This window comes from Cetorhinus maximus, chromosome 11 (genome assembly GCF_964194155.1).
Source record: "Cetorhinus maximus chromosome 11, sCetMax3.hap1.1, whole genome shotgun sequence".
In the NCBI taxonomy this organism is placed as follows: Eukaryota; Metazoa; Chordata; class Chondrichthyes; order Lamniformes; family Cetorhinidae; genus Cetorhinus; species Cetorhinus maximus.
In genome coordinates, this window is record NC_135889.1 from 46,641,920 (window position 1) to 46,667,873 (window position 25,954).

The 25,954-nt window shown below is 44.3% G+C and overlaps 1 protein-coding gene across 1 annotated transcript in view; it reads right to left on the reverse strand.

Moving 5' to 3' along the window:
• LOC144686200 (uncharacterized) overlaps positions 1 to 25,954 on the reverse strand; it is a 188,138-nt gene that overhangs the window by 15,844 nt on the left and 146,340 nt on the right. Inside the window, exons 38-46 of the mRNA XM_078551296.1 lie at positions 25,716 to 25,769; positions 19,633 to 19,794; positions 19,047 to 19,154; positions 15,383 to 15,490; positions 15,049 to 15,102; positions 14,820 to 14,927; positions 13,173 to 13,226; positions 12,920 to 13,027; positions 3,493 to 3,546 (exon numbers count right to left, since the gene is read on the reverse strand). Coding sequence (XP_078407422.1) covers positions 3,493 to 3,546; positions 12,920 to 13,027; positions 13,173 to 13,226; positions 14,820 to 14,927; positions 15,049 to 15,102; positions 15,383 to 15,490; positions 19,047 to 19,154; positions 19,633 to 19,794; positions 25,716 to 25,769 — 810 coding nt within the window. The remainder of the gene's footprint in view (positions 1 to 3,492; positions 3,547 to 12,919; positions 13,028 to 13,172; positions 13,227 to 14,819; positions 14,928 to 15,048; positions 15,103 to 15,382; positions 15,491 to 19,046; positions 19,155 to 19,632; positions 19,795 to 25,715; positions 25,770 to 25,954) is intronic.

Consider the following 25,954-nt stretch of genomic DNA (forward strand, 5'->3'; position numbering starts at 1 on the left):
AAACAATATTTTTTTTCTCTTATCTGTTGTTGGTTGCCGCAGAGTTCACTGAAAAGCCCTGAGTGAGGTAACCTGACAGCTGCCTCACTCCTGGCTGACTGACTTAGAAAAGGGGTCCTTCACCAAGGGCAGAATCTTTCTGTTCGGTGAGCGGGGTGGGGGGGGGGGGTGCACTTGCCAACATGTAAAATGATGCGGGGTGACTTCAGGCGTATGTCCCGATGTCACCCTGCGTCATTTAGATTTTCAGTTTGGCAGGCGCGCAGCTGCGTGCCCGCCGAACTATCAAAAGTCTATTAAGGCCATTAATAAAGTAATTAAATGATTAATGGGCCTGCCCATCCAACCTTCAGGTTGGCAGGCAGGCCGGGAGCCCAGACGGGCTTCTGAAAAGACATGAAATCTCATCCACAGGCGGGATGAGGTTTCATGAGGGTATTTAAATTTTTATAAAATGTTTAAATAAAAGAAATTGACACGTCCCAGCTCATGTGAGAGTGGCGCATGAGTGGACATGTCAGTAATTTTTTTCCCCTTCTTTACTGAAATTTTCAAACCAAAGCCAATCTCCCTGAGGCAGCACCTGCACAAAAGAGTGCACTCCTGGGTCAGGGAAACCTCACCCCATGCCCGCACAGGGAGCGCATAGCCCTTCCTGGCGGATGTCACACTGGGCAGGCCTGCACACGTAAAATGGCGGCGCTGATCAGGAACCCGCCCATTTGGACCCACTCCCACACATCTCTCCCCCACCTCCCCCCCTCAACGGGGGGAAAACATTGCCCCAGGAGTTAAGCCTCTCAATAACAAATTCAAAAGGCCTAATGCCTGTCTTTGGTGTCCTCCCAGGGCACCTAAAATGTGGGCCCCTCAACTTGAGTAGTGGGCCTAGTGCTTGCACGGATTGGGCGCAGACTGTTCCATGGACAACTTGGGATACTTTCTACCCATTGTACATCTGAAAAATGGGTGCAAGGCAAAGCAATTTCTATCCCTCGGTCTCTCAGCATAGCCATACAATAAAAGGGAATGCCAAAGGGATACAGCATGGACGCTGTAGGACAATGTATTCAGGTGAAAGCAACAGCACCAGGAGCATGACTGAACCTTTTGGCAAACTGGAGGTTCAAAAAAATGGCAAGAAGCAAGGAGTGAGCAGCAAAAGTTTAATAGTTGAAAATTCCTGACAAAGCAGCCATTTATTATCCTGTTACCCGAATATTGACAGCTGGCAAGGAACACTTCCTCTTTTAGACCAGCATTTGTTGGTATGTTGGCCATAGGTGTTCAATGCCAATTGCAAATTACATCTAATTTTCACGTGGCAGGTAGGATTGCAGCAGGCACTGATACAAAAAGAAATCCAATTCAGTTTCTTCTGTGGGCAGGGACTTCACTGCATTGAATCCACCAAAAAATGGTGAAAATGGTGTCTAGCAGGGGTCAATGCAGGGCCCCTTATCCCTGTGAGTAAGCACAAAGTATATTTTAGGAGAAAAAATATGAATCTGAGTATGTAATCAAGGGAAAGGCCTTGAAGAGTGTGAATGAGTCGAGAGACTTGGAGAATCAAACGTATAATTTCCTGACAATGTGAGTGCGGGCAGACAAAGCCATAAAAAATGTTCACTTGATTTTTGGATGTCATAAATAGAAGCATTGAGTATAAAAGTACAGATGCAATGAAAATTTCTTCATGAGGCTGAGTGAAAGGAGGAATTAAAAGGCCATGAAAAATATAAGTAGGAAAGCATCTTAGGATTACTTTAAAATAGAACCGTAGAAAAGTTATAGCGCATAAAGAGGCCATTCAGCTCATTATGTCTGTACCGGTTATTGTGTAAATAGGTCAATATGTAATGAGTATAATTTTATTTGGCTCATTTTTATGGAAGTATGTTCTGGGTAATTTTTTGGTCAGAAGATACTGTGGCTGATTTTTCTTCTCTTTGCTGAGAATGGGCCTTAAATGTTGCATCAGCATGAAGCTCTGAGAAGAAGCAGCCAGTAACCTCCTCCCAACTCCAAATGGATAATGTTTTGCTTTTCAATGCCATCAAGGAACTGAAAGCCATCTAGTTGCTGTTCTTGGACAGTGGCATGAAGGCCCCAAATCTGGTAGCCATACCATTGCTACAGGTCTGTTGATGTGACCAGGCATCCCTTCTTGATTTTGGATGCATAGCTATTCCAAGGGATGTTCTTATACCTGAGAAACGTTCAGGGATTGTAATGCCCAGAAATCAGAATTATGGGTGAGCCTGGGTTCATTCAAGCAGAGTGGGCCTCTGCCAATCTTTTCCTGGCATGCATGGATAGCGGGACGAGAGGGAAATTTGCTCATGCATTGTCCATGAAGTCCTTAGATAATGAACTGGCATCAATGGCTTTGATTGATTTTGTGTGGATGTCAATGTGTGTCAAAAATATGAAACTTAGCAATTGTGAACATTGGAAATGATGGTCATTAAAATAAGCTTTGCTGATGCCTTGGAATGATTAAAAGGCAATAACTTAATTGAATTAATAGTTACAAACAATTCAAACTTTACTCCTGCCTTTCATGAACTAATCTAATTGAAAGTTGGAGCAGGCCTGGGGGGCTGAATGGCCAATGCCTATGATTAATGTTGCTTTTTATGTTCCTTAGTTTTTTTATGAAGATATTTCCTTGTAATCATTATTCATGATTTATCATAATTCTTGGGGGGATATCTTCCCAAACAAGGGGGGAAGTTGCAACTACAGGGAGTTTCTCTGGTGGTCAGCATAATTGGGCAGGAGGCTGGACTTCCACCACGGTATTCCCAGGACAGGGCAATTGAGAGCTGACAGGTGGGAAAGGCGGCCTGTTAAGGAAGGTGGGTGGGCCTTCCACATTGCCGGCCCAATCAGAGGGCTGGAATCTTTGGCATGGCAGACAAGAGAGGTGGCCACTGCTGAGACAGCAAAGGAAACATGAGGGCATGTCGATTTTCAGGTGCCTTTGCAGGGGTGGCAAAGAATTGTACGTTTTTGCAGCTGGCCTTTGCAAGAGATTTCTGGCCCCAATGTTCTCTTCCATTCTGGGCAGCCACTGGGAGACGACCTCCATGCAGCTGGCAAGATCCCACGGGGCAGGGAGGTGCTCGGCCACTGGTAAAATATTGGTGGCCTGGAAAATGGGCTTTGATTGAACCTTTACATATTCAAATTGGCAACCCACATCCAGCCAGCGGGCAACCGAGACACTGCCATTCCCACTGTTTTAAGATTTCCTTGCATTTTACTGGCCCAGTCACTCCCAAAGCATTGCGCCATGGTTGGCAAAATCGCAGCCCTTATGTACCATTAGTTTTAGGCAATGTACAATTTAGCTGATACTCATATTAATGAAATTATCTGCCTATTCCTATTTTCATATGATATCCAAGACATATTTTAATGACCGTTTATAAATATCATGTTTTAGAGTTTTACAAAGAGTTTTGCAACTGCGTTCACTTTACTCACTCTTACACCTTGAGCTCCAGGTTTTCCAGGTTGGCCTGATTCCCCAGTAATACCCTAGAAAGAAAGAAAAGATTTATTTCTTACACTGGAACAAAGGAACAAATCACACAAATAAATCTTTAGAGAAAAAGGCTTCAAAAAAATCTCAGTCCTGCTCCATAACCATGAGTGTGGCACGGCAGGTGACCTTCGTTCCTGACTCCATTTGAGGTCAGGATGGAGTGAACAGTTTACCTCATGTTATGACCACAACCAATGTTAGTTGCTGCACAAACCAAATCCCAGGGGAAACTTGGTTTACGGGCCATACCCTTTATTTTTGTATTTTGAAAACAAGATGACAATGTGCTGATCCCAGCAGTTAGAAATCCAGTAACACTTTTGGGATTTTAAAAATTAAAAGTAAAAGTTTTGTTTACAAGAATAAAAGAAAACATAAGCACCCAAGATTACAGTTACACTGTTAAATTTAGTCTTACAAAACATTTCCCCAAAAAAGACACTCTACTTCTCTACACCTTCTAGGCTACATTCCTTTATAGATGTTTAATTATAAAAACCTAGTAATATTGTCCAAGGCAAACTGCTGTAGCTTTAATAAAGCCATGCCACATGACCTGTAACTCTTTTCCGCTCTGCTGTGGAAAACCAAGCTTCAGAATAAAATTGCTTTGTGCAGCCCAAGACTTTTCTGACTTGACTGGATGGATGTTTAAAACCTGTAATTTGTCCCAGCCCAGAGTACCAGCTATAGCTCCAGCTCAACAGCTTAGCTCCAACTCCAGCCACTGCAGCTCAAACAGCTCCCTTAGGCTCTCCTGGGTAACTCTAAAATACCTTTTTTCCCCTTTCATTTTGGGTTCCATTGTTTTCACACATATTTGGAAGGATTTGAGTTTCAAAGAGAAGATCTTTCATGTTTCCATCCTGTCTTTGCTTTCGGGTCAATAAAATATAATATCCTCACTTCTATTTACCTACGGAACTCCTGCAAGGTGCAAACATATTTCTTGATACTTCTGACCTCCCTTTGATATTCAAACAAACTCTCAACTTATCTAAAAATGCAAATGTTAGATCCAACCTCTTTACCTGCATCTTAAACCTAACACCTCTGTCCTTTTCATGTTTTAAACCCCCCACCCGCCCTACCCCCAGACAACCTGTCCCCTACTAATCTCTGCCCAGCTTAATTAAACCATGTGTACATGCACACAGCCTTAAGGGGATAACACAATATTCCCCCAAAATATTTTTAAAACAACATCCATTTCTCACACTTATGTCACGCAGATGCCTATGCTAGTGTGAGTGCATCTTGGTAGTCTGTTACATATTTAGTCAGATTACAGCTTGAAAAGGGACTTGCAGGGTGTCACAGCAGTCCAGAAATCTGTCCTCCAACACAATGCTTGGATTGCTGAGGCCCCAACCCTGGGGGAGTGGCGTGGAACGCAAACTTACTGACATGTCTCAGGATGGCAGAGTTCGTCCTCCTATCCCTGCCACTCAGCTAGTGCCCTTGTTGTTGACTGTCAGCCAGCCAGCTGAAACTTCTGCCACCCAGGCCAAGATGATGCCTTCTAGGTTCAGAGCTGCAAAAGGTCGTTTTCAAGGTCAGCCACAGCCTCCCCACTGAAAGTCAGCAGCTTTCCACCAGCCGTGCTACAAGCAATGTACACACTTCTATGTGGGTTGCACACCATAAGTCATGAGCCATGTGATTATCACTGCATAGGACCACTAGGCCAGGCAGAGGCACACAGAAGACAGGCATTAAGGGAATGCACAAGGGTGATTAATTAATGTTTGTGTGCAATATCAAATTATTTGAGTTATAAATTTCTTTTGCAGTGTTATTTTGTGGTGGCTTTAATTTTTGCACTGTGGCCAAACAGACACTGTGGTGGTCAGTGACGGAGGGAAGGTAAAGGTGTGGGACTGTTGGTGAATGGGAAATCAGTGTTGTGGTCACTGATATCGTAGTCGGATGAGTCGTTGAATAGATAGACTAGAGACGGGCTATCCATGATACTTCCTCTCTTCTGCTATCTGAGATTCTCACTGTATAGCTGATGGTTAGTGCTGTTCCCTCAATTGTGAGATTGAGCAGCACAGAGCAGATCATGATGATTCTTGACACTCACCCTGCCGATTACAGCAGGGCTCCTCAAGAGCAGTCCAGTCAGTGGGAGCATTGTTACCGCACACTGATAGTTTGATCTATCACGTTGCATTTGGCAGCATGGCTTTTGTCATATGCATTCTGCACACATCTATGTGGGTTTCACACCAGAGTCATGAGTAATGTGATTTGCAGGTGACCCTTGATCCCCAGCATCCATTCTTTGGATTGCTGGGGTGGCTCAAATGCAGCTGGCACAGCACATTGTGGCAAAATGAAGGCATCATGTCTGCTGCTCTAATATCAAACATTGACCTGCATGATTTTCTGCCTATGGTCACACATCAGCTGCACGTTGAGGGGGAGCAAACCCTCTTGGTTGCAGTATAGGGCAAAGTTGTCATGTGGCACCCTCAAAGTGTTGCACTACTTGTACTTAAATAGCACAAGGGAAGTCTTCATATCTCGAGCACCATGTGCTCACCAAGCCTGCTTCACTCTGGCAAGAGAGAATGAAGTATGGTGTTATGACAAAGCAATTTGTAAAATTTGAGTTATTTAAAATCCCAGAGGGAAACTTTAAACAACTGTCATAACCTATATTTTCAATTGGTATGTTTTGTGTTGCAGCTCTAAATTCAAGAAACCGGTTCTTTAGAGGTTTTTATATCAAACTAAGTGAGACATTTATTAATTTACAACAAGGTATTAAACACATACACATGTCTACAAATTACTACTATCACAACTTTTAACAAATTCCCAAACTAATCCACACTAAGGCAAAACAACCCATAGACTTTAAGCAGACACCAGGCAAAGCATTTTCACCTTACAAATTCTAAATGAGGTTCCTTTCAATTTGGTTCCTTTGCAGACAGTTGTAGACTTATAGCTGCTTTGATGTTACATGCCTCTGCCCTGCACACACAAAAAAGTCCCTTCTGTTATACCCAGCACTTCTGCTTGAATGCAAATTCTTATTGTATCACCAGTCCCTTTGAACTCCTTTCATAGTTCCAATTTTATTAATAATATAAGCATTGCTTGGTGTCTCCTAGCTAGGTGCAAGATTTCACTCCCACTCTTGAATGCTCTGTTCAACAAAATGCAAATGTACTTCTATCTCTGTTTACATCTCAAAACTACTATATATCAAAGCACCCAGACTAGCTGCCTTTAATCCAATTAAGACCTAACCACAGACTAAACCTCTATTTAAAAAAAATAATTTCCAATTACATTATATACATCAATTGCTTCATGACACATAGGTAGTTCTTAATGAATAGAGTCAGTGACCTTCCTCAGGTAACAGCAGATAGCAAAACAGTGAGATGTTGCAAATATCTCCAGCTCAAGCCCGGAAGGAACCCAAATGCATAAAAATTCATTGCCGTATTCATCGTCACAGCCACTTGTAATGGGGTCCTCACCCCACCCTGAGGTTGCAGTTGTGGCTGCAGCAGGTTGCAAATTTCAGTGAGGGCACTCTTACTGAAGTGGAAATGCCTCACAAGTTTTTCTTTGATGAAGTAAAAGCAGAATAATTATTCCCTGAAAACCCTAGTGGATATGGCCTACTGCTGGAGAGCCCTTCGTCCCCTCTTCCTCCTCCATCTTCTGGCAATTTGTCTTACATTGTGTGACCTCTGCTTACTCTCCCAGTCATGCACTATTCCAAGGGAATGACTACTTGTGCATCCAAGTCTGGAAATAACTGACTTGTGCAGAAACCTTGAAGTCAAAAAAAATTCCTTGAGTACCTGACACAGTATTTTCTATAGACTTTGGCAACTTGAAACAACTACAAGAAGCATCAAATCTTGTAGCAGCAACCAGAAGAAGTCAGCCAACAAGTTCCCTGTACATATGATGAACTTTTATGTAGTGCTGGTAGGGCTCCTTCCTGCTACTCAACATATGTTCAGCTGTGCAAGGTTAAGGGGAGGGAGTTAGCTGGAGGACTGAGCTCCCAATTAGCACCACTGTTAGATCAGTGTTGCACACTTACTTACATCATAACCTGCCTGCTCTGTATTACTTCCGGCAGTTGCTGACTATGAACATGTTAACGCCCTCACCAATGTGGCATCTGATGTGACTCAGCCATAATTTGCACTCATGCTGCTGACTCCCTTTTGAACACAAAATGGCACCCATAATGCCCAAACAAGTACTATGGTTTGAATTTCACGCTGTTACAGACAGTAATCAAGGCCAAAATTAATTGGCCTTTGGAAAAGTATGGGCTAATAAATGAAAGTCAGCACAGATTAGTTAAAAACAAATGGTTTTTCACTAACTTGTTTTAATACTTTGATGATGTAAGAGAGAGGGTTGATGGGATAGTGCAGCTGATGTTTTGCATATGGAGTTTCAAAAGGTGTTTGATAAAATACCTCATAATAGCAACAATGAAGCCTATGGGATCAAAGAGACAGTGACTGCATGGTAACATAATAGGCTAAGGGACAGAAAGGTGAGTGTTGGGGTTAGCAATTTACGTGGAGGGAGGTGTAATTTAGAAAAGTGAAATTTAACATAAAGACTTGTGATATATTTCAGTATGATGAATGAGAAGAGGCAATGTGAACTAAATCATACAATTCTAGGGAGGTGCAGGAACAGAGAATCAAGTCTTTGAAGGTGTCAGGGCAGGTTGGGGAGGCTTAAAAAGACACAGAGTTTCGTCCCCAGGTCGAGTTTGCTGAGTCAGGAGATTTTCCACCTCGGCAAAGCTGATCTTTAAAAATGGCCGCCCGCAGTTTGGGGAAGAGAGGAAGGGGGAGGGCTAAAACAGGGGTCGGGTTGGGCGACCCCAAAACAAATGCACAGGCTGCCGGGTGCAGAGGCAGGCTAGGCTCAAGGTCTGCCTCGGTGCCCTGGCACTGTGTTGAGATATATAAAAAATAATAAAACAAAAATATCCCTCCAGCCCTCACTCCCCTCACACACTCTGTATGCCCCACCCATGTTCCCCCACCCACCCACTATGGAGCCTCAAATCTCTATGCCAAGTTAGTTACCCTCTACCAACACGCATGGCCCCTTACACCCCTTTGACAACTTAGTGCTCCTCTACTTATACCCATGGCCCCCATGCCAACTAGGTGCTAACTCATGCCAACCCATGACCCTACCACCCTTTGTCCTTACCCCCTTCATGCTAACTCACCTAGTATCCTTGGACAGTTCCTTGACAGATTTGACACTTTTTGGGTAGCTTTGACAGATTTGACACTTCCTGCACAGCCTTGACAGCCAGGAAGCTCCTTGACAGCTAGACATTTCCTTGACAGCTGGACAATTCCTTGACAGCTGGACAGCTCTTTTAAAGCTTGACAGTTCCAAGGAGTTTTTCAGTAAAAAGTATATAATCATGTTCACTTTTAATAATCCCAAAGGATGCCTTGCCTCTCCCAAAGGTTTCCTGGAACCCTATCCAAAGGGATACCTTACCGCTCCAATGGGGAATCCTGGCTCTCCATAAGATCCACCAAGTTCAGACCTCCTCTCACCTGTTCTAATCTCCACACTCCAGATTCAGTGAGGCAGCTGGTGATCTAAATGGAAAGCTGTCTCCGTGAATCACGCGTGCGCAAACCCCGGCCCAACTCCAGTCCCGCCCCTGTGAAGATGGGAAATGCCAGGTTCAGGGGCCAGAATTCAAAATTTTGGCCATTTCCAGGATTTCCGGAAAGGCTGAAAATCCGGGCCTCAGCTTTATAAATGGAAGCATAGAGTACAAAGGCAAGGAAGTTCCAGTGATTTTTTAAATGAAAACTGGGTAGGTCTTTGCTGGAGTATTGCGTTCAATTCTGGGAAACACAATTTAGAAAGGATGTTAAGACCTTAGAGTGTCCAGAGGGGATTTACTGGAATAGTATGAGAGACAAGAGACATTCATTCCACGTTGAGACGATGGAGGCTGGAAAATCTGTGGTTATTTTCCTTCGAGCAGAGTAGGATAAAGGGAGATTTGATAGGGGCTTTCAAAATCGTAAAGCAGTTCGATAGAGTAAATAAAGAGAAACTGTTTCCAGTGGCAGGAGGGTTGATAACCAAAGGACAAATTTAAAGTAAATGGCAAAAAATCAAAGTTGATTGGATTATATTTTTGTTTGTGTAGCAAGTTATGATGATCTGGAATGCAATACTTGAAAATGTGGTGGAAGCAGATTTAATCGTAACTTTCAAAAGAGAATTCGATGAATATTTAAAAGGGGGGATTTGCCGGCATATGGAGAGAGGGCAGGGGAGCGGGATGAATTGGATAGCTCTTTCAAAGAGCCAGTTCAGATACGATGGGCCAAAAGGCATCCTTCACAGCCATATTTGTTTCTAATATTGCATGTTCCAAATCTATAGAGCTGCATCAGAATATCTATTTGACATCTGCAACTCCTCAGTTCAATTGAAGTGTCCAAAGCATCAAAATGCCTTTGGCCTTCACAGCCAGAAAGGCAGCCAGCTGGCTGACTTCACCAATCAGCCACACAAAACCTTCCCACATCTGTTCAGCTTCTGCTATCGCTTTCTCTCCTTCTTCCCCTCGCCCTCCGAGCTAAATCGATCCTGGGTTTGGCTGTGTAGGAAAAAGGAAGGCGTGGAGGCAGCTACAAGTTCTTTTTCCATCCTGTCGGGAACTCTGGACATTTAACTCTTTTTCTCAGTGCCTCCTCTCTGGGAAATATTGGTAAATAGACTAGAGGGAAATCGGCTCGGGACCCATAGTCGCCCTTGCCTCATCCCTCCACTATCTGTATCCATGGATGGAGAAGGAGTTGCCAGCAGCAGTCCAAGCAAGGATAGACATGAGGAGATATGCAACAGTGGGCCCCACCACTTGATTTAAAAAAAAATCTTCCATGGGATGTGGGTGTCTTTGACAAGAGCAGCATTTGTTGCCCATCCTTAATTGCCCTTGAACTGAGAGGCTTTCTTGGCCATTTCAGAGGCAGTTAAGAGTCAACACATTGCTTGTGGGTGTGAAGTCACATGTAGGCCAGACCGGGTAAGGATGGCAGATTTCCTTCCCTAAAAAAACATTAGTGAACCAGCTGGGTTTTTATAATAATCAATGATAGTTGTCATGGTCACCATCACTGAGACCAGAGGTGTCAGCTGTGGCTCAGTTCATAGCACCCTCGCCTTTGAATCAGAGGGTTGTGGGTTCATGTCCCACTCCCGGAAACCAAGAACTGTGTTTGTACTCGAAAAGAGTTGCAATCTGTGACTGTTGATAACTCGAAAGAGTATCACTGAGACCAGTTTTATATTCCAGGAGGCAGTGGCATACTGATATTGTCACTGGACTAGTGATCCAGAGACCAAGGGAAATGCTGTGGGGACCTGGGTTCCTATCCCACCACAGCAGTTGGTGAAATTTAAATTCAATAAAAAACTGGAATTAAAAGCTTGATGATGACCACGAAACCATTGCCGATTGTTGTAAAATCCCACCTGGTTCATGAACCCCCTTTAGGGAAGGAAATCTACCGTCCCTACCTGGTCTGGCCTATATGTGACTCCAGACCCACAGCAATGTGGTTGACTCTTAAATGCCCTCTGAACAAGGGCAATTAGGGATGAGCAAAAATGCTGGCCTAGCTAGTGAAGCCCACATCCCATAAAGACATTTTTAAAAAATTAATTGAATTCAAATTCCACCAGCTGCCATAGTGGGATTTGAACGCATGTTCCCCACGCCATTAGCCTGGGCCTCTGGGTTACTAGTCCAGTGACATTACTGCCACACCACCATCTCCACCTAAATTTTCTGTAATTCTGCACCACAATCCCGCTCAACTTTGGACAGGGTTGTAGCATAAAATTCCTCTCACCGGATGCACTGGAGATACATATGTGTGCACGTCAAATAATGGGTGGTCTGTACAACACCAGCATTCAGTATAAGTAGAGGATCATTTAGAGAAAGCACTCTCATTATGTTCTTCCTTTCCAGGAGATGCGTCAATTTGGCCAAAAGGAATGTTTCCAAATTAGAAGCAACAGTGGCTGAAAAAATTCAACAGCAGTAGGAGTATTGTAACTTAAGATGTGGATTTCCTTAAGCAATGCTCAAATTCAATCATGTCTCCCCAACAGGCAACTTAAATCCCACTGTCCCAGTCTCTCCCAGACTGCCATATGTTTCCCAGATCCTCTGACTGAAAAGCTTCCATTAATATAGTGCCACATGTTTCACAGAAGCATCTCAAAGTGTTTCAATTATGAAATACACCCACCCTATACAAACATAATGGGCAGGATTTTTACCTCGTTAGGTGGGTGCGGCCGGCGGGCAGGCCCGGGAATGGCCGTGAAACTGACCGCCACCTGTGATTGGGCCCCAATCGCGATTTCATGCTGGCTGGTCGTTAATTGACCAGTCATGGTGAAAGGTGTGCTTGGGGCCTCAGCACTGCCGGGATGGGGGTGGGAGGAGCGCGAGCACTAAAGTGTGCGCATGCGCAGGCTGCGATCCATGAAAGCTCCCTGAAGGTACAGAGTTGCCTCAGGGAGCTGAAGGTTTTTAACATGAAAAATAAAGAATGGAAAAATAAGGAAAATATGTCCCCTCATGTGACTCTGTCACACGAGCAGGGGCATGTTAAAAATGAGTTTTAAAAGTTTTTTTAAAATCACTGGTCGAAACTTCATCCTGCCCATGGATGAGGTTTCACGAAAAAAATGCAAAGGTCGTTTGGCCTATTCGCCCGTCCGCCAACTGAATGGCAGCAAAACACTAGATTTAATTCATTGATCAAGGGCCTTAACGGGCCTCTTAATTATCAGCGGGCGCACTGCTGCCTCTCACGTGCAGCCACCGAGCGAAATATCGCGAGAGTGCTCGACGACATTGGGATGCTCGCCCGATGTCATTGCGCACTATTATACTTCCGTTCGGGTCGGGCTCACGCCCACCTCTCGAGGGAATGATTCTGCCCAATATTAATTTTGCACATGGCAAGACTCTGCAAACAACTTTGAGCCATTGTAACTCTGAGTTCTTCAATAAGAATATTTCAGAAGCTTGAGGTCTATTTTCCCTTTGTTTTTTCTTTTCCTCAGAGGTAACATGCCATGCCACTCCAGGAACCACAAAAATAAAATCCCAACAAGGGTACAAAATTTGAATATGCATTTGATCTGAGATTCTAACCTTTTGGGAGCAAATTGGCATTTGATTGATATGCTGCTGGGCATAAGTATGTTAAGTGCACATTTAAGGAGTTTGAAAGCATATTGCTTTCTCTTGTATCTCTATGAAATCTAGTCTAAACACAAAATACTTACAGGAGGCCCTGACAGACCTTGTGCTCCAGGGAATCCCCGGTGACCCTTGATACCATTGCCACCAGGTTGTCCAGCTTCACCTTTATCGCCACGTGGACCTTGCAGGCCCTCAAAAATACATGAGAAAATGATGTCATAGAGATTGTAAAAGTATTACGTAACTTTAATTTCAATATATGACACATTGGTAACAATTTAGTGTCTAATTAAACCATTGGATATGATTTCCTGAAAAAGAGAGTCACCAACTTACCACACGTCCAGCAGCCCCGGCTGGGCCTGGAAGGCCCCGTGAACCTGTCGGTCCCTAAAAAGTATTGATAGCAGAAGGGAGAAAAGTTAAAAACAGTCACGCTCAAACATTCTGCCTTACACAAAATCATTGTGAATAATGGTAACAGGTTTGGAAGGATTTTGTCTAATTCAATTTAAGAAACCAGGATAAATTGGACAACAGATTTCTCCATGTAAGTCATCAATGCTTCCCTGAGGATTGGTACATTTTACAGCCATCATAGACTTCCTCATGCAGATTTATTCAACTGGTGAAAGCACATTCTGCCAGCAGAAAGATTGCCATCCTGCTGCTTGGGCAGGAATGAGTGAACGCAAGGCGGCCGATTGCAAATGTCAGGTTCTTTGAATAGCAGTTTGTACATGAAACCAGAACATTTCTAAAGAAAATCCAACATGTTTAAAGCTGTAAAGAATCATCGAAACATGTAATGATGCAGCACGGAATAAATCCATTCATCTCATCATGCCAGTGCCTTTGAAAGAGCTATTCGTTACATCCCACTTCCCTGCTCTTTCCCCATGGTCCTGCAAATTTACCCCTTCCCAATTCTCTTTAGAAAGCCATGATTATCAGCTATATAATAATGTGCATTATATAGATATTGAGGTGTGTGTACAAAGTACACATTTATTTCAATGGCTGTTTTCTTATTTCAAAAATATTAACCAAGAAAAGCTATGCTAGGTCCTCTTTAGTACATTTAAGGAGGACCTTCAAGAGCAGGTGCCACCTGGGCTACAGCAAAATAAATTGCGATGGACTGAGGCTAGTGGCCAAGTCATGCTGCCCACAGTTCCTCCAGCCCTGTGCGGGACAAAGTTAAGCCTATGCTCAAATAAATAAGAATACCTTCAATGGTTTTAACAATGTCTGGTTGAACCAAATACATTTTTTGAATAATGCATAGCTATTTACACATTTTTAGTTTGGTGGGCGCCCAAGATTAGCAGGCCCGGGCGCAGCTGGGGAACAGACCCCCGACCGCGATTGGTTCCTGACTGTGATTTCACGCTGGCTGGCCAGTTAACGGCCAGACAGTGTGAAAGGCGCGCTGAAAGGCTCAGCGCTGCCGGGGTGGGGGCAGGAGGAGGGCAACGCTGAAGTCAGCAAGGGTGCGGGAGAGTGTGAAATAAGAGCTGCCTGAAGGCTGAGGGCTGCCTCAGGGAGCTGAAGAATTTAAATGCAAAAAAATAAAGATTTTAAAGACCGGGAAAAAATGTCCATGCACCAGAATCAGTCACCGGAACATATGGATGATGAAAATTCTGTCTAAATATATATTTTTAAAAATTAATATTGGAAACCTCATCCCGACCATGAATGAGATTTCCTGAAAAATGCAAAGGCCGCCTGGCCAATTTGCCCGCCTGCCAGCCATAACGTTTGACGGGCAATGAAAAATCTCAGTTAATTACTACTTTAATGGCCTTAATAGGTCTCTTAATTTTCGGCGAGCACGCTTCCGACTCCCGTGCACTCCTGGCGACTGAATTATTGCGCGAATGGATCCGATGCACGCCCTCACGCCAAGAGAAAAGTTCTGCCCATTTATAAATTGTAATGCAGTGAACAGCTGCAGCAGATGTTAATTTTCAAACTTACTGGTGAACCTCCGTCACCTTGTTTGCCAGGCGAACCAGGCTGACCTGGAGGTCCAGGAAGTCCAGAGGAACCTTGATGGCCTACTGGGCCAGGTTCACCACGATTACCCTGCCAAAACATAAACAGTCGCCGTTGGTGAGAAAAACAATTTAACATTTACTTCAAATTCTTTGTTAATTTGTTAACTGAATTTGCAATTGTATATCATTGTAGTTTTCTTTGCTCTTACCTTAGAACCAGGATTTCCATCTCGGCCAGGAGGGCCATCAGAGCCTGGATTACCCTAAAATGGAACAAGAAATCAACCTCACCATAATGTAACATAAAATACTTGTGAAATAGCACAACCAACAAGGCTGGGTATGTAAGGCACCTTTACAAGCAATGGGTCTAAACAGCAGACTTCCAGTTGATGGTTGTTTGTAAACCCAAAGTTATTATTTAGAAATGACGGATTCTGTACTGAAAATGACAAAATACTAACTGTATTGAGAATATAGAATAACGTATGGTATCAGTTATTCCGTTTAAGGATAAGGTAAAACATGAATAAAACTACTTACATCTCTGCCAGGTTGACCAGATGGTCCACTCGTGCCAGGTGGTCCAGCTTGACCAGAAGGACCTCGTTCACCCAGACCACCAGGGGGACCCTGCTTGCCATGCTCACCCTGAATAACAAATGATTGTATTAATTTGAAAAACATCCTTATGATTTACTGTACCTTCTTGAATATAATACAACAATACTTGAAAAACCTCAAAATCTGAAACGCAAGTCCTCAGTCAGCCCCAAAAATGGGTGACTATTGGGCAAAACCTAGGACCAACAGATCCATCACAAATTACAGCACAGAAGGCGGCTATTTGACAACCCATGTCTGTGTGAGCTGTTTTGTTAGACAAATCCAAAAACTAATCTCACATCTCTGTGTCTACATCTGCTTCAAATAATTATCTACTTTTCACAAAAACATACAGCAGTCTCTGCCATTTTGTAACGGCATAGATCAAGAGCCAAGAACTGTGGAAAACAGCTGACATGATAAAAATGGGGGTATTTGAAAATGAGTACAAGTATTTCAAGCCTGTCACGAGGCTATGCACATTTATTTTTTGAGAATAAGGCTGATTTTGCAATTTAAATTGAGACAGAACAAACTGCTTAAAAATGTAAGGCCACATTTCAGCATGAAGGTGAGAAACAAACAAATCACCTTCAGGGGAATATGAAAAGAGAGACATTTCTTAAATCCAGGCACCTATCAAAACTTGTAACTGTCTAAGGAAGAGACATTAAAAATGCAATGTACTAGATATTGAAACAATGGCTGCCACAACAGACACACCCAAAATCTCTTGGAAATACACAATGGATGATGTATTTCAAGGCCAGGCTGCCCAGCCACTAGAAAGAGATTGCAAGTGACACAGGTGGTGTCAAGAAAGCCTTCAGCAGAGGAAACAGGCTGAGGGCTGCTCTCTCTTCCGCTTACTCTTTCGGTTTAAGTGCGTCGCTTATTGGTTCAAGAAGCCAACTCTACCAGATACCTACCAGTGACCTGAGATCTCATAATAATTGCTACATCTTCTACATCTGATCACATCCGAGAAGCCAGCTAATCCAAATCGGCCACAGTGTTTAAAATCTATGCCTCAAGGACAATCAAAGGACACTTAACATATATACTTCTATCTTTTTTTAAAAATTCAACTCTAACTCCCCTTATTTCTGATATGTGCATGTGTGTCTGTGTCTGTGTGCGTGTGTGTCTGTTACGACTGGTCCCTGGCAAGGTCTCCCCAATTTGTTAACTTCCCAAATGGGACCCCAATTTTGTTATGCTCCCAGGTGAGGAGAAATGAGCTGGCTCCGCTTCTTTATTCAACCCCCTCGGTTGATTGCAACAAGGTTAATTTAAAAAGGGATTCCTTCCCCCGTGGATACCTTTTCCCAGTCCAAATGTATTTATGTTTTAAAAGGAACCAAATTTAACCAGGCTTTCTTCAGTCAAAGAAAGAGTAAGTTTATTAGTCACTAAAAACCTGAGAAAGATAATAAAAACGCAACACACATACACAAAAATCAGACCTGAGAAATTAAGAGGTGAAAAATAAGTTTAAAAAGATTTATGAATCAGTCTTTGGCTTGTCTGTGAGGCGTAGATGGTGATATGTTACGGTCGTTAAGTTGGGTGATTCCTGTAGAGCTGACTTTGGCAGTTTAGCAGTTGGTTTGGAGACACTTGGCTCTGTGGGTTGGCTGAAAAAAAGCTGTCCCATTTCTTTTTTGATTGTGGCTTTGCTGACTTGCCTCCAGCAACAGAGGAAGAGAGACTTTGCCTGCAACTGCAGGGGTGACCAGTTGATCTTCTTGTGCTGTCACTCTCAGCACACTAGCGCTGCTCTGCAGCTAGCTTTATAACCTAGTTTTCCCTGTGTATTCCTGGAAGTGAAAGAACCCCCAGAGTCTGTTTTCTTTGATCTCTGACCATTTTACACATCCTGAGATATGAATCGACAGGAGATGGATTTTAGATAAAAGCAAAATACTGTGGATGCTGGAAATCTGAAACAAAAATAAAAATAGCTGGAAAAACTCAGCAGGTCTGACGGCATCTGAAGAGAGGAATACAGTTAACGTTTCGAGTCCGTATGACTCTTCATCAGAACTGAGGAAAAATAAAAATGAGGTGAAATATAAGTTGATTGAGGGGGGTGGGACAGATAGAGCTGGATAGTGGGCCAGTGATAGGTGGAGGCAAAGAAGAGATTGCCAAAAATGTCATAGACAAAAGGACAAAGGGGTGTTCACGGTGGTGATATTAGCTATGGAATGTGCTAATGGTGACATTAAGGGTAGAAAGCAGGACGAGCAATTGACAGATAGCCCTAGTGGGGGTGGGGTGGGAGGAAGGGATCGAAATAGGCTAAAAGGTGGAGATGAAGCAATGGATGGGAATACATTTAAAAATAATGGAAATAGGTGGGAAAAGAAAAATATATTTTAAAAATATAAATAATTTGAAAAAGGGGGATCAGAAAGGGGGTGGGGATGGAGGAGAGAGTTCATGATCTGAACTCAATGTTAAGTCCGGAAGGCTGTAAAGTGCCTAGTCGGAAGATGAGTTGCTGTTCCTCCAGTCTGCGTTGAGCTTCACTGGAACATTGCAGCAGGCCAAGGATGGACATGTGGGCATGAGATCAGGGTGATGTGTTGAAATGATAAGCGACAGGGAGGTCTGGGTCATGCTTGCGGACAGACCAAAGGCCATGACACCTTTCTAGGTGCGACATACCAGGTTCTCTCAGGGCAGGTCTGTCAGTATAATCCAAATAGGAATTATCCAGGAAGTGGTCGCTTTACATTATTAGCCTTCTTCTGCTCAGTGTCCTTGCTTGTGTTTCTTTAAAAACACACACACATCTTCCTTAAAAAGTTCAATATGCCTGTGAGTAATTCGTGGCTGTGATCGGTTTTTATGACACTGCATGAGAACCGAATGCTCGATGTCACATTTTGATTATTTTTCTTGGGTTTACTGGTTAATAATTTTGCTCTTTGACTCAAGAAAACCTTGTTTGATCGGTTGCTTTTTGCTCACAGCTTAAATAGTTAAAGGCATTCTGATCTGGAAAAGGTACATCCTCGTAAAAAAGAAACTTAAACCTTTGTTGTGACCAACCAAGGAGGTTGAATAGAGGGGAGCCAATTCATCCCTTCTCACCTGCTCATAACAAGTTGAACCCTTAGAAAACAATGTTGACTAAACCATTTAGAGCTGCTGAAAAAAAATAACTGTGAATGACCAGGGTTCTCAGAAAAATCTAGTCAAAAACCTACAGTTTTTGTGGGGCTAAAAAAACAATTAAAGATTGGTGTGGATATCAGAGACTCTTTGAAAGATGAGCTGTATGAGGGTGGGTGGGGGAGAAATCAGTGGAGGTTATACTGCTCGAGCTTGATTAACAGCTGATAGCAGAGTCTGCAATTTAAATGCAATTTAAACATAAAACATAGCCTTTTCTTTCTGACGCTCTTTCGAGATCAGGTAGTGAAAACATATGTCCTGTTTCCAGAAGGAATAACGTAGTAAATTGCTTGCTAGTTTGCTAATATGGGAGCAATAGCTCCCTTTCAGAATCCAGAAGCCACAATTAATATTCTGTAAATGTAGATTAAAGACATGGAACAAGTAAAGGTTCTGGAAGATAGAGAGTACTTACGGGTGGACCTCTTGTACCTGAAGGGCCTGGTCGTCCCAGTGAACCAGGTAAGCCTACCAAGCCACGTGATCCTAACAAACCGTGAGGGCCAGGCATGCCAGGAGGACCCTGTTAAAGACAATGTGATTTAGAAAATAATTAGGCTTTTTATATCCTATGTGTAATAGTTGAGCCAAAGCATTATTAAGAAATATCCAATTAAAGTCAATGACATTAAGAAAATTAGATGCTCTGTCTGGTGTTAATCCCATTCTGTTTTGTCAAAGTCAATCTGCTTATTTTTCTAATCATCCCTGATATTAACAAAAGCTAAAGTATTGTGTATCATGAAGTATTTTCATCATTAGGCTACAATAATACATTGCTTAGGGATATGTGATGATGTCACGGCAAATTCACCTCATTGTGTTTAGAATCTGAGGGATGTAACTTAAATTTTCCAGAATGATGCTGCTATGTGTAATAATTCTTGACGAATCATTTTACTAGTTGTATTTCAGAAATCATCTCCAGTATCATTAATCAATTTTCTGAGTATTAACATTTGCGTTTTTTGTTTTAGATGCAAGTTAAATGTCTTACTTACTGGAGAACCAGGGCCACCAGATAAACCCTTGTCACCGGGGTTACCAGGTTCGCCTTTGGGACCACTTGGCCCAGTTTCACCACGTGAACCAGTTTTACCAGCTGGACCAGCGGGACCATCTTTCCCAGGGAGGCCTGGAGGGCCAGCAGAACCAGGGCTACCCTGTTCAAATAAAATAGAAGGGTTAACAGAAAGCCTAAAAGGACACAATTTACATCATCTGGAATTCCTCAGTGGGTCTCCAGCGAGAGATTTTATGCATCGGCGTGTCGGGCCACACGCCGAAGGCAATATTTCGCCCTTATAAACTAAACCAAGGAACTTCATTGTGGGGGCAGGAGTTTGTTAAACAGAGATTGTCCACTCATTAACCAGTGATACAAATAAGAATAATCAAAGCATACAATGTCGGACATACTGAGAGTAAAAGTTAGTTGAAGTTCACAGGGAAAATATCATTTTCTTCATTTTAAAATAAATTATGTTATTCAATCCCTCATGTGGTAATTTGTTTTCTTTTGCCATGAATGCAATTCTTTCACTTTATTTTGTTATCTTAAATTGAAATTATGTCACCTATTTGCAGTGTGAATTATTAGAGACAAGAGGAATGCTTCAATATTTTGCATGTTGTCTACTGAACTATCTCACCTCTGAAAAACAAGAAGAGAAACAGTGTCTCATACATAATCAATGGGCGGAATTTTCCCATCCCGCCTGTTTCGTGGAGGGAGGGAGTGGAAAATCTAGCGGCAGGCAAAAATTTGGAAAGCCACCAACGTAAAAACAGTTTGCAATTCTCCCAATGGCGGGTCGGTTATCCTGCCGACAAGTGACATGAACACTATTTGCATTCATTAACATCTCATGAATGCTCATTAAAACAGCTGCTCGCCAGAATCATGTCATACCTTCCAAACTTGCATCACGCCAGCGGGAAATTACGCCAGCCTCAAACCCATTTGAAAAGGGGTTACGGGCACAGGTCGGACTTCAGTTTGCCGGTAACTTCGAGGTAAGTGGGACATACATAGCCTACCTGACATCGCGCTGCACCGGTCTTATTGAAATGAACACCACACTGCTGGTGCTGTAGGGTTGGTCTGCTCTTGCTCCTTACCTACGTTGTCCTGAAGGACACCGCTGTGCTGCGGTACTCATGCAGGCCTCCACTTTCAGACAGTGACCAGTACTCCAGCCGGGGTTGAGGAATGCAGGGGTCCTCTACTCCTGGTGACTGAGACACAAGGACACCAGTGTGCAGTGGTAGTCAGGCAGTACTCCACTTTCAGGAACTAGCATTTGACCGGGGGTAGGCTGTGAGGCGAACATGGGGATGACAAACGCAAGGTGGGCTATGGGGAAGGAAGGCTGTGGAACGGCAGTGAGGGGGAAGGGCGAACACGACAGGGGAAAAGGGAGGGAAGGCTGTGGAATGGCTGTGATGGGGAACACAAGTGGGCCTTTCTGGGGTCACCCTTTTAACTTGTTGTTACTGCAAGAGTGAACAGGAGCCTGTTTAGAAAGAAAGGAGGAAACCTCCTTGCAATGAAAGCCACCGAAAGCCAATGGCTTCATTTGCACTGTTAAAAGGCTACTCAGAACTCAGTGGCTTAACATCACCGTCACTGCATCTCAAGAGTAAGACAAAGTAATGTAGAATTTGGGAATGCAGGCAATAGTGAAGGAAGTACAGCTGTATCATATATGACATTTCATCAATGAAGGCCTGTCACATGTTCACCAGATTTGACACTCCTAATGGGCCAAAGGGCATCCACTCTTTGACCATGAGCAACTGATTGGTTATTACTATGCCGCATCAGAGATTGGAGCACAGAGCTAGTGTCTCAGGAACAAGGTGGCATCAGCTACCATGCAAGTAGGGCAGGAAAAGTTATGGACACTTACAGTTTCATCTTCTGAGCTTCGCTTTCTTGCCCCTTGAATCATTAATGTCTTCAATGTTTCATTTCAGAGAGAAGGCAAAAGCAGTTATGGATCCAGGGCTCAATGCTGCCTTTGTCAGGGTCTTAATGCAATGGAGAAGGTAAAGGAGGGAGAGGCGAATCTGCACGCAGCTCCAGCAGGAGGGACATGGTCAAGCGGAGCCAGAGCATGAATAGAAGGGTCAGGAGAGACCCAGGCAATGTGGGTGACTCACCAGGCTTAGGGTTTATCATGGAAGAGTCTCCTATTTACAAATGAGTGAGAGGCAATACTGTGCACATCTTCACTTGTCCCAAACTCTGGTACATCACATATGCCACATTCTTCATGAAAACCTGACACCACATGGAGCTGGGGAATATCCGCTGCCAGTGGATTTGAAGGTGACCACAGTGCTAAATTTCTTCGCCACTGGTTCTTTCCAAGGATCAACAGGGTATCTGTGCGGCATCTCTCAGTTCACAACACACCGATGCATAAACGAGGTCACAGATGCCCTTTACAGGGAGGCCCATCATTATGTCAGGTTTGCTCTGGATGAAGATAGCCAGGCTGCGAGATTCACCAGCTTCGCTGCCATCCCTGGTTTCCCTAGAGTTCAGGGTGCAATAGACTGCACCATGTGGCTATACGGGCTCCATGGCAGCAGACCCTGATGTTTATAAACCACAAGGGCTATCATTCCATCAATGTACAACTGGTGTGATCACCGGAAACACATACTGCACGCTTATGCATGGTGCCCTGGGAGTTGCCATGACTCCTGAGTCACTCCCAGATGCCTGAGATTTTCAAGGGGCCATTATGTCTGCAGGAGTGGCAGCTCAGGGATAAGGGGTACCCCTGAGATACTAACTGATGACACTGGTGCGTTGTCCACAGAGTTGTCCGAAGAGAGGTACAACACTGCTCACAGCTCCTCACGCTCCCTTATAGAGCAGACCATAGGGCTTCTGAAGATGCGCTTCAGATGCTTGGACCACTCAGGTGGCTCACTCCAATACACTCTTGAGAAGGTTTCCCGCATCATCACAGTGTGTTACGCCCTTCACAATCTGGCTATGCAAAGAGGAGATCCCCTGCCAGAGGATGGAGCTCATCGGAGGATGAACATCCGATGCCTAGGAACGTCAGGAGGCTGCTGAGGGTCAGTATGAGCGCGATCACGCTATAGAGGATGGAAGACATGGGAGACATGCCCGTGATACGTTAATTGCTGACAGATTCCAGGAAGTGTAAAGTTAAGTAAAGGAATATAGTCACATCTCTCCTAGTCCTCAATGCCATTTACTTTGATCTCAGGGGATGTCCACCCACTTGCAGCGAGAATGTCCTGAAATCAAGCTTGTACCTTCTGGCCTCATGAATCTCCAGGCCATGATCTCTGCTTTGGTCTGTGGGGCCCTGTGAGTAAGCTCACTCTGGGAACTGAGAGTCCACTTAGGAACAAGAGCGATGAAAACATCGCTGCGACTGAGGTGTGGACATGCCTAGGGATCTCCTCCTCCTGTCTTTTCTTCTGCCACTACCACTGAGGAGACACAAATGTCGCTGGAATATCAATGCTGATGAGCTGCCCTCACTCAATTCTGTTCATTGAGGATGAAGGGTGAGAAACGCTTAAGTCACACAATTCCAATAAAGATTTAACCACATCTCCCTGACATCACACAAGGGTGTGGAGACTAGTGCAACTGAGGGTGACATCACAGGAATGTGAATCTCACAGTGGGACACTATCACTGACTGGGAGGATGGCAATTACTAATAAGAGGATTCTGATAAAGAAAATCACAACGCCTTCAGTTGACCAAAACATTCACATAACCATCAATGTATTGACATAAGTGCAATTCCTTTACATGTATAGCACACCCATGACCCAAAAAATGACATCAAAATTTCTTAACTTTCCTAACTCCACTGCTATGCCTGAGTGCAGCCCCAACATCTGCAGCAGAGGTGGAGGCAGCCTGCTACGTCCTGTTGTCTGTGATGACCATGGCAGACATCTCCTGATGTCCCAAGGCCTGGAGAGTCCCAGCCTGATAAGGTTCTCCTGCTCAGGGGCAGAACTGCCCCTGGCGGCCTGAGAAGCTGGAGTGAATGGGGTCACAGGTAGAGGGGACTGTGAGCGGCTGTACACCTTTAAAGTGTCCCGAGAGGAGGCCTCCGGGGAGTCTGGATGACGCTCATTCTCCCTGTGGGTGTCCGAGGGCCATGGCTTGACTCCTGCAGGAGAAGGTGCACCTGGAGGGTGGCCAAGGTGCCTTGTCCCCATGTCACCTACATGTTGATGGTGCCCACCAGGGTGAGTGGCCATGGAGTGCAGTGCCGAGCGCAAATCCGATAACATCTGCTGGACCACGGTCTCGATAATGGTTGCCAGCCTTCCCATGGTGACCAAGATGCTTGCATGTCGACATCAGACAAAATGCAGACGGACTCTTCCATCATTCGCTGCAATCTGCTGAGTGACTGTAGAATCTCTGCCTGATGTTCCACCACCACCTGTCGTTGCATCTCCAGAATTGAGTTGGTGGCTGATCCCAGAGGATCATCATCTGACTCAGACTGAGTGGGTGACTGGTCTCCAGCAGTCCTCCGAATGCTGGAGACCTGGGCCATCCCTGCCTCCAACTGCTGCGGGGACGTGTCAGTGAGGTGTTCCCCAGGAAGTGAGCCCGAGCCTAATCTACATCTGTGCCCCATTGGCGTGTGTGTCTCTGAGCTGGTGGAGGGTGTGTGTGAGCGCCGTGATGTTTCTTCCAGAACTTCCTCCTCGGGCATGGTCTGGGGGTTCGGGCTGGTGCTTGACTGGCTTGGGGGTCTCGATCTGTTGGTGCTTAGAAACTTGAAAATAGAGTATCAGTAAATGAGCATGAGCTAGATAAGACTGCATGTGGCTCCCTGTGAATGTCAGGGTTTGATGAAGTGATGGAGCTTTGATCTGTACTAAGTTGCTGGGAGAGGTCGATCTCCCCTTCCCCACAGGAGTGATCCCTGCCCTCCCCAGCCAGCTCGGCTGCAGCCTCCTCAAACCCAGTGAGGGCGATGATGTTGGCCGTCCCTCCTCCATTCTGAGATCTCTCCCACCTGTTGTGCGCCAGCTTGGCCAGTATGAAGAAGAAAGGCAGGCATGTGATGAGAAGGGATGGAGCAGAGGTTGGGTGAGATGCATGTCCCCTGTGTGTGGTGAGCCCTCCCCAGAAGGGCCAGAGGATGGAGTGTGAGCAACATGATAGATGGGATGGTGGTGATATGAAAGTCTTGGTGAGAGAATAAGTGTTGATATGTGTCCCCCGTTAATGGTTGTGTGAGATTGTTTGAGTGCATGATGCCATGATGAGAGATTGATATTGGAGGGAGTTGAAGGATGACTTACCCTGGCGGGGTGGATTGAGATCATTCATCCTCTTCCTACAGTGGGAGGCATTTTGGGCGCAGTTGCCAGCTGCACTGACCTGCTCTGCAACAGCCTGCCAGGCCAGAGGTGTGAGGCTGATGCGCTTCCTGGAGCCATCCTTGGGAGACAGGACTTGCCTGTGCGCCCCTGCACTCCTCTGATCAAGGCATGGAGGGCCTGGTAGGTGAAGCAGGGTGCTGCCTTCTTCTTGAGGCTTTTGGCCTTCTTCCTGTGGCTGGAAGACATCTCTGCACATGTCCGCAAGACAGGTGGGCTGGAGTGAGTGAGATGTATGTGTTGGACTTGCCTTTAAATATAGCGCCTGACCTTCGACCCTGCAAGTCAATGGCGGGCAACGAATCCGCTCCCAACCCGCCAGGTGATTCAGCCTGATACTCGCCTGTGCATAATTAATGAGCTTCCAAGTGCGGAATCGGATGCGAGTTCCCGCCATTCCAGCCAGTGAGACAGTCACTGCTGAAACCACCTGCCACTGCAGTGTCTCATAAATGGAAAATTCCGCCCAATGTTTCATTATTTTTAAACTTACATAGGAATATGTTCAGTCTTAGACCAGCCTAACGGTATTCAATAACAAATGATTAAAGGTAAAAATGATTATAGTTATGATCAGAGAAATATTAAATGTTTAAAGATTAAAAACTAGATCAATGTAACAAGACAACTCCTTAACAATGACATAGGTGAGACTATAGGCACTACTTACGGCTCTTCCAATTGCACCAATTGTGCCAGGAGCGCCAGGAAAACCAGAAATACCCTAAAAAAGAAATCAATATCAATTAGGCAATTCTTAGTTCTGTTCACCTAAAGTACAGTTTACTTATCATAAATTATAATGACATTTTGAATTACATTGGAAGAGGATGTAGAACTAGTAGCAGATAGCACTATGAGTTTTCACTATAACGTCACGCATAGCATTAGAAAGTATAATTGCTCCAT